The sequence below is a fragment of the Salvelinus sp. IW2-2015 genome, linkage group LG18 (genome assembly GCF_002910315.2).
Source record: "Salvelinus sp. IW2-2015 linkage group LG18, ASM291031v2, whole genome shotgun sequence".
In the NCBI taxonomy this organism is placed as follows: domain Eukaryota; kingdom Metazoa; phylum Chordata; class Actinopteri; order Salmoniformes; family Salmonidae; genus Salvelinus; species Salvelinus sp. IW2-2015.
The window spans coordinates 3986799-3995230 of NC_036858.1; the positions used below are offsets into that span (position 1 = coordinate 3986799).

An 8432-nucleotide genomic window follows, 5' to 3' on the forward strand; every position below is an offset into this window, starting at 1 on the left:
CCAGAGGGCTGGCCTGGAAGGAGCCTGTAGCGGTGTGGAGGGTTAGGACACCAGGGGGCTGGCCTGGAAGGAGCCTGTAGGGGTGTGGAGGGTTAGGACCCCAGAGGGCTGGCCTGGAAGGAGCCTGTAGTGTAGATGCATATAGAGGCAGATCACTGGTCTGAAGACAGCTTCACCCCAGTCAGACACCAGAAACTCCCCGCACCATTGGACATCTCCTGCAGGGGCAGGGACAACACAGAGTGACGGACAGGCTCAAAAGGTGAAGGGTCAAGGGTGACGTCAAAATGACCTGAATGGAGATATGGAAGGACTGGTGTGATGATGATGATGAAGATGACGCTGTAGCGATACAGGGTCCCAGATGAGATTAGTTAAGATGTAGAAGCACCTTCAGAAGGGGAGAGAGAGAGAGGAGAGAGAGAAAGAGAGAGAACAGTAGAGTGATGATAGAGTGTAGATGAGAACTGAAGGTAAAACAGTCTACAAGTCTACAACATGACGACTGGAGAGTAGCAATGCATGTGTGTGRGTGRGTGTGTGTACGATACACTCACAAAGCTGCGTGTTGCGGTGAGACGATGGCGACGCGGGTTGATGATCGTGCCGCTCAGACTGCGGACCATTGTGCTGCTGCAGTCAGTCTGGTACACACTCCTCTCCATGTTGGCATTGGGGGTGAGGGAACGAGCTGGCCCTCCTACCCCACACTGCAGCCTCCTGACCGGGCTACCACCTAGACACACACAGGGCATAGTCTGGAGGTCAGGGATCATACTCACTATATACACACACAACTTCKTACATATACTAGACACACAGCTACATACACACAACTATAGTCTGCAGTACCTACCTCTACATCCTGCCTGGAGGCTGGCCCGGTATAGGAAGTCCAGCTCTGAAAACTCTGCCTCCTCAGGGTCACAGGGGTCATGCTGCCCAGGGGCAGGCTGGGAGTTGTAGTTTCGGTAGGGGAGGTGTGGCCTAAAGGGGAGGCGGCGGTCTGGAGGTGTGTCATATGGCGTAACCACGGCATCTGGGCGGTCCACGCTCCAGGAGGACCAATGACGTGTGACGGTGTTGACAGCGGAACCTTGATCGGGCCAATGTGGAGAGGCAGTGGAGGGTGAGGGGTGGGGCTGACTGTGGGAGGAGCAGGGGGTGGGTGGACGGTCGGAGTGTGTGTGTGGGTGCTCAGGGTTTGTACGTGAGGGTGGAGGGTGTGTGTATTGGGGGTCAGAGTAAGAGTGTGTGTGTGAGGGGGGAGCGTGTGTGTGAGATATATCCCAGAGTCTGAGAGATAGAGAGGGGAGAGAGATGGCCAGGTGTCTGCCAGCAGGTCTCACACCCCCAACCTGTAACAACTCCTCCAGGCTCATCCCCTGTCCTTCCTCACCCCTCCTCACCCACTCCCCCTTCTCACCCTCCTCAACCTGTGCTGGGGGGTTGTTGGTGGAAGGGCGTGGGAGGGATGAGTGGAGAGGGGGCTGACCAGGGCCCAGGGTTGCATCCTGGTAGGCTGGCCGGACCTCTTCCCCCTCCTGATTGGGCGTCAGCAGTACTTGGAGCGGGCCAGACTGTTCACTGATTGGACCACAGAAGAGAAGGGGCGGGTCAGAGACACTCAGGAGCCAATCACAATCAGAGTAAATAAAGATTTTAAAAACACTTAAAATGAAAATGATGAAATATGTAGAAATAAAAGACTCTTATGTTAGGTTGATGACTGTGTAATGTAGTATTTATAGAGCTACACGGCACTATGTCACCACACATACTCACACACACCATCCCCCACCCCCCACATTAATTCTCCACATCTCCGCTYGCTGGCTCAGTAATAATTACCCAGAAGCCTTTGCAGCAGTCACCATAAATCACAGGTCTATTTTGATGAATAGAGGAGAGGAGGAAGAGAATAGAGAATACATGAGATAGAGCAGGATAGTGTATACCTGCCATCCAACCCAGCACCAGCCCCTCACAGATATCTCACCATCAAGTACTAGTACAAACCAGCCAAGATCAGCATTGACCAACACAGACAGATACAAACACTTTCCACTCTACTGCACTACATACAGAGGAGGTTTTGGACAGGCAGATCTGAGACACACACAGAGGGGTCCTGGGGTGGTTTTTGGACAAGCAGAGCTGGGACACACACAGCGGGGTCCTGGGGTGGGTTTTGGACAAGCAGAGCTGGGACACACACAGGGGGGTCCTGTGTGGGTTTTGGGGACACACCGGGGACAGTTATGGTACCTGCGATGTCCCTGTGGACTGGCGCTTCCAGTTTCCTGCTCCATATCCTGTTCCTGTGTGATTGGCTCCGCAGTGCTCCTCATGCACGCAGCTACAGTCAATCCACTACGAGAATTAGCCTCATGCAGGGGGCTGAGCACAGCTGAGAATGTTGATGAGAAAGCAGGAGGAGAGATACAGAGAGAGATGGAATTAGAGAGAGATGGAGAGAGAGATACAGAGAGAGATGGAAATAGAGAGAGATGGAGAGAGATATGGAGAGAGATGGAAATAGAGAGTGATGGAGAGAGAGATAGAGTGAGAGATGGAAAAGAGAGAGTATGGAGGAGATGGAAACAGAGGAGATGCGAAGAGATACGAGAAGAGATATGAAAGAGAGAGATCCATATGGATCAGAGAATGTGAGAATATGGAGAGAGATGGAAATAGAGAGAATACAGAGAGAGATAGAATATAGAGAGAGATATGGAGAGAGATGGAAACAGAGAGAGATGGAGAGAGAGATACAGAGAGAGAGAGGGAAATGAGAGAGAGATATGGAGAGAGATGGAAATGGAGATAGCAGAGAGAGGAGTAGAAATAGAGAGAGATCATGGAGAGAGATGGAAAAAGAGAGAATGGAGAGAGAGATACAGAGAGAGATAGAAATAGAGAGAGAATATGGAGAGAGATGGAAAAGCAGATAAGAGAGAGATGAAAATAGAGAAGAGGATATGGAGAGAGATGGAAATAGACAGATATGGAAAAATGGGAGAAAGAAAGAGTACAGGCAGGATAAAGAGAGATAAAAGTGAGGTGGAAGAGAGAGAAGATGGAAAGAAGAGATAAGACGAGAAGATGCCGCAATCAGAAATACAAAGAAGGGAATATAAAGAAAGAGTAGGAATATAACAGAAAGATGGGAATAGAATCGAGATGAAACGAAAGAGGAATAGAAATTGAAATGAGAGAATATGAAAAGAGATTGAACGAGAGATAGAACAGAAAGAGGTAAATATCAGAAAGAGAGAGAAATAGAGATATATAACATAGAAAGAAAGGAAATTACGAAGGGAGCAGAAAGAAGGATGATAGAAACAGAAATAGAGAAGGATAGAACAGAAATAGACGGAATAGAACAGAATAAGAGGAGATAAGACAGAAAGAAGAGGGATAGAAAAAAATAGAGGGATAGACGACATAGAATATTGAAGCAAGGAATAAGTTAGCAGAAAGAGAGGAGGATAGAACAGAAATAGAGGGAAACTAAGAACGAAGAACAGAAATAAGAAAGAGAGGAATAGAATTGAAAAGAGAGGAATATAACAGAAAGAGAGGAATATAACAGTAAGAGAGGAATAGATTGAAAGAAGGCATATTAACAGAAAGAGAGGAATAGAAATAGAAAAAGGAATAGAATAGAACAGAGAGGATATAACACAGAAATATAGAGGAATAGACAGAAAGAGAGGAATATCTAAAGAAAGAGAGAGGACTAGAATTGGAAAGAGAGGAATATAACAAAAGAAGAGGACAACGCATATAGCAGACAAACAAAGCAGAAAGCAACAGGAATAGACAGAAAGGAGAGGAATATAACAGAAAGAGAGGATAGCATACAGAAAAGAGAGGAATAGAATAGAAAGAGAAGAATATAACAGCACAACGAGAAGGAATAGAAAATAAAAAGAGAGGAATAATACACAGGAAATACCTAGGCAATAAGAACAGAAAAGAGAGGGGCTATAACAGAAAGATCGCAGGATAGAATTGAAAGAGACGGAACAGACAGCAGAAAGAGAAGGAATATAACTCAGAAAAGAGAGGAATAAATGAAAAAAGAGGAATATAACAGAAAGAAGAGCGAATATAACAGAAAATCTAGAGGAATAGAACATGCAATAGAGGAATAGACTCAGAAAGACGCAGGAATAGATAGACTACCACGAGCAGGAATAATAACGATCAAGAAGCATGCGAATATAACTCAGACTAATACGCACGGAATAGAACAGAAGAGAGCGTCAATAGAATAGAAAGAGAGGTCGGGGGAAAATACAAGAGGGATCAATCGGGTAAAAAAAGGGAGGGAAAATAAAAATTGGGGGGTACGAAAAGTCGGTAGGTCGGAAAAATGAGCTAACCAGAATGATAGAGGATGAGAACAGAAAGAGGTAAATAGATACTTGAAAGAGATGTTTAACAGAAGAGAGGAATATGAACAGAAAGAGAGGAATAGAATCACAAAGACTGCAGGAATTACGAATTAGAAGAGAGGAATAGAAACCAGAACAGAGAGGAATATAACAGAAAGAGAGGATAGAACATCAAAGAGAGGAATCACAACAGAAAAGAGGAATAATCATACAGACAAGAGGGTAACAAGAAAGAAAGGAGAGGAATAGAACAGATACACACTAGAGGAATAGAACGAAATCTAGAGGAATAGGAATAGAAAAGGAGAGGATAAAAGCAAGAGAGGAAATAGAACAGAAGAGAGAATAGAATGAGAAATAGACGGAATAAGAATAGAAAGAGAGGAATATAATACACGAGAGAGGAATAGAAACAGAAAGAGCACGGATACAGATACAGAAAAGAGAGGAATAGAATAGAAAGAGAGGAAATAGAACAGAAATAGAGGAATAGAACAGACCAGAGAGGAATAGATCATAGAATCAGAGAGGAATATAAACTGCAAATTCAGAGGTAGTCAAGATCACATGAAAGAGAGGAATAGAAATTCAGCACAAGAGAAGGAATATAACAGAACATATAGCGAATAGAATAGAAAGAGAGGAAATATTCAATCCAGAAAGAGAGGAATATCGCATACTAGAAAGAAGAGGAATAGAATAGATATACGAGAGGAATAGAACAGAAAAAGAGGATGAATAGTAACAGAGAGGAATAGATATAGAAAGAGAGTAATAGATACAGAAATAGAGGATCTGAATCACATGCAAAAGAAGAGGAATAGAAATATGAAAGAGAGGATATAACAGTCAAAGTCAGTGACGTGCAATAGACACAGAAAGAGACGGAATCTGAAGTAGAAAGAGAGAATAACACATCCGAATACGTACGAGGTACACTACGTCAACAGCAATAGCAGAGCGTAATAGAATAGCCAAAGAGAGGAATCTAGAATTCAGAAATGAGATGTACATAATCAACAGTCAAAGAGAGGGAAATAAGAACAGAAAGAGAGGAATAGAATAGAAGAGAGAGGATATATTCAGAAGTCATCGAAAGGAGTCGTCACATTCAGCCGAGATATTAAGAGGGAACTATGTAATCTACTCGAAAGAGAGGCAATAAGTAACTGCAATTACTGACGGAGATAGAATAGAAATGCAGAGGAATATTAACCAGAAAGAGAGAATATAGAACAGATCTCTGCATGAGGAATAGAATAGAAACGTAAGAGGCATCATCATAAAAAATTAGAGGATACTAGAATAGAACGAGAGGAATATAACAGTACAAGAGATGCGTACTGAATACACGTCAAATCTCTAGAATGGACTAGAACCAGATAACGAAGCAGGTCATAGATAGAAAGTAGACGTGAATAGAAGAAAGAGAGGGATAATCATAACAGGAACAAGAGGAATAGAACAGAAATTACGAGTAATAGATACAGAAGAGAGGAAGATTGAAAGAGATGAATAGAATTGGAAAAGAGGAGGAATCACTAACAGAAAGAGGGGAATAGAATATGCAAAGGAGAAAGAACAAGAAATTCACGAGCGAATAAACAGATACAGATGGATGAACAGAAAGAGGAATAAGATCAAGAAAGATGGGAATAGAACAGTACAATAGGATCATAGAACAGAAATAGAGGTCGGATCTAGAAAGAAATAGATGGCCTGAATAGGAACAGAAATAGAAGGCGGATAGATCCAGAAAATAGAAGGCGAATAGAACAGAATCAGAGAGGGGGATCTAGATCACAGACCTAAGCTAGAGGGGAAGACGTATGAACTCGGATACAGACAGAAAAAGAGAAGCAAAGTAGAGGCTAGTGGTATGAAGCCATGCCAAACATCTGCCTTCGTGGTTCGTGTGTGTGTGTGTGCTCGGTCTCGTTCGTCTCCTCTTCTTCTCTCTTCTCTCTCTCTCTCTCGTATCTCTGTTGCCTCTTTCGTGTGTGCTGTGTGTCTGTCTTCGTCTCTTGTTCGTCTCTCTCTTCTGCTCTCGTCCTGTTGTGTGTCTGGTGTGTGGTGTGTGTTCGTGTGTGGTGTGCTGTGTGTGTGTGCTCTGTCTGTTGTCTGAAGGTCGCATACTCTGTCGCATACCTCTAACAGACGCCATATACCTCAGAGGGAGAAGCAGCATAGCTGCAGATAGCCCAACACACGACCACAGAGTGCGGTTATTGAGACAACAAGGAGGACACTAATAAAGCACACATTTTGTCATCTCAATGTAAGAATCGCCGACCAATCAAAATTAACCTAGACCCCAACCCCCATCACCACGCCCTGCCAAACGTTCGCCCCGTCGTCCTGTTTGTAAGTGGCTCTTCAGCGATGTGCCGCGAATTATTAGATAGATATAAACAATTTTGACTTCGAAAGATTGATGACTGGCTGCTCACCTTGCAGCATTTATTTCTCTCCTCATTACTCGTCTCGACAGGCCCAGAGAAAAACGCATCTTCTCAAGACTCTGACACTCTACAAGGGGGAGGAGCACTTCTAAGGTCAAACCCACTTCATCCAAAGCCGATGGACCCGGGAGGTAGAATGAGAAATCACTCCGGTAGATCACTAGTATGAGATTAGGGAAGGAAGTGCAGTGTATTCACCTCATAGAGTGGGCCTGAGAGTCTGGGAAGGAGAACTCAAACAGATACATATTTCCTTCCACTGCTCTTGAATGGCTGCTCCTTCTGAATCCCCAAGCCTTCATCTCTCTCTCCTACTCTCCCTTCTCTGTTTCTCTCTCTCTCTTCCATCTCTTCCTCTCCTACTCCTTCACTTCTCTGTTTCTCTCTCTCTTCCATCTCTCCTCTTCCTACTCTCCCTTTCTGTTTTCTCGCTCTTTCATCCTCGTACTCTACTCACTCAATCCCTTCCTCTGTTTCTCTCCCTCACTCATTACCATCTCTACTCTCCTCAACTACCATCCCTTCATCATGTTATATCTTCTCATCTCGTCAACTCATCTCATCCTCTCACTCATCACAACTTCCTACCCACCACCCACACTAGTTTCATATCTCTCTCATCCATCATCTCTCTCCTACTCTCCCTTCTCTGTTTCTCTCTCTTTCATACTCTCATCCATCCACCTACTACTCCCCCATTGGGCTCTGTTTTCTCAGTGGCTCATCTTTCCCCTCTCTCTCATCCTACTACTCACACCCTTCTCCTATCTCTCTCTCCTTGTTCAATTCAGACCTCGTACACTCTAGCTACTAACTCACCTTTCTCTGTGTTTAATCCATGCTACACTCAGACTACAGTCTCGCTCATCCTACTCGCTACACTTCAGCGTAGTTTCTGGATCCCGCGTTACACTCGATACTCATGGCAATGTAAAGCACAGTGCATCGGTCAAAGACCAGGAGTCGCTGAGCAATGCACATGCGCCTTTCTCTTGTTTCTCTCTCTTTCCATCTCTCTCTCCTACTCTCCCTTCTCTGTTTCCTCTCTTTATCTCTCTCTCCTACCTCCCCTTCTCTGTTTTCTCTCTCCTTTCATCTCTCCTCTCCTTACTCTCCCTTCTCTGTTTCTCTCTCTTTCATCTTCTCTCTCCTACTCTCCCTTCTCTGTGTTCACTCTCTTGTTCATCTCTCTCTCCTACTCTCCCTTCTCTGTTTCTCTCTCTTTCAGTGCTCCTCTTCCTATATCCCTTCTCTGTTTCTCTCTCTCTTCATCTCTCTCTCCTACTCTCCCTTCTCTGTTTCTCTCTCTTTCATCTCTCTCTCCTACTCTCCTTCTCTGTTTTCTCTCTCTTTTCCATCGTCTGCTTCTCTACTCTCCGCCCTCAATTTTTCTCTTCTTTCTCTCTCTCTCCTACTCTCCGCTCTCTGTTTCTCTCTCTCTTCCATCTCTTCTTCCTACTCTCCCCCTGTTGTTTTCTCTCTCCTTTTTTCCATTCCCCTTTCCTCTTCTCCTACTCCCCCATTCTCTGTTTCTCTTTGCTCCATCTCTCTCTGCATACTCTTCCCC

At 44.4% G+C, this 8432-nt stretch overlaps 2 protein-coding genes across 2 annotated transcripts in view; one reads left to right on the plus strand and one right to left on the minus strand.

Moving 5' to 3' along the window:
* LOC111978192 (glutamate dehydrogenase, mitochondrial) overlaps nt 1-8432 on the plus strand; it is a 346877-nt gene that overhangs the window by 199474 nt on the left and 138971 nt on the right. The gene's annotated exons all lie outside the window — the stretch shown is intronic.
* LOC111977511 (uncharacterized) lies at nt 7-2527 on the minus strand. The gene is made up of 4 exons (XM_024006959.2): nt 2269-2527; nt 857-1587; nt 558-736; nt 7-218 (listed from the first exon to the last, which is right to left on the minus strand). Exons 1-4 carry the CDS (start codon nt 2349-2351, stop codon nt 153-155), a joined length of 1059 nt encoding a protein of 352 aa, XP_023862727.1. The 5' UTR covers nt 2352-2527; the 3' UTR covers nt 7-152.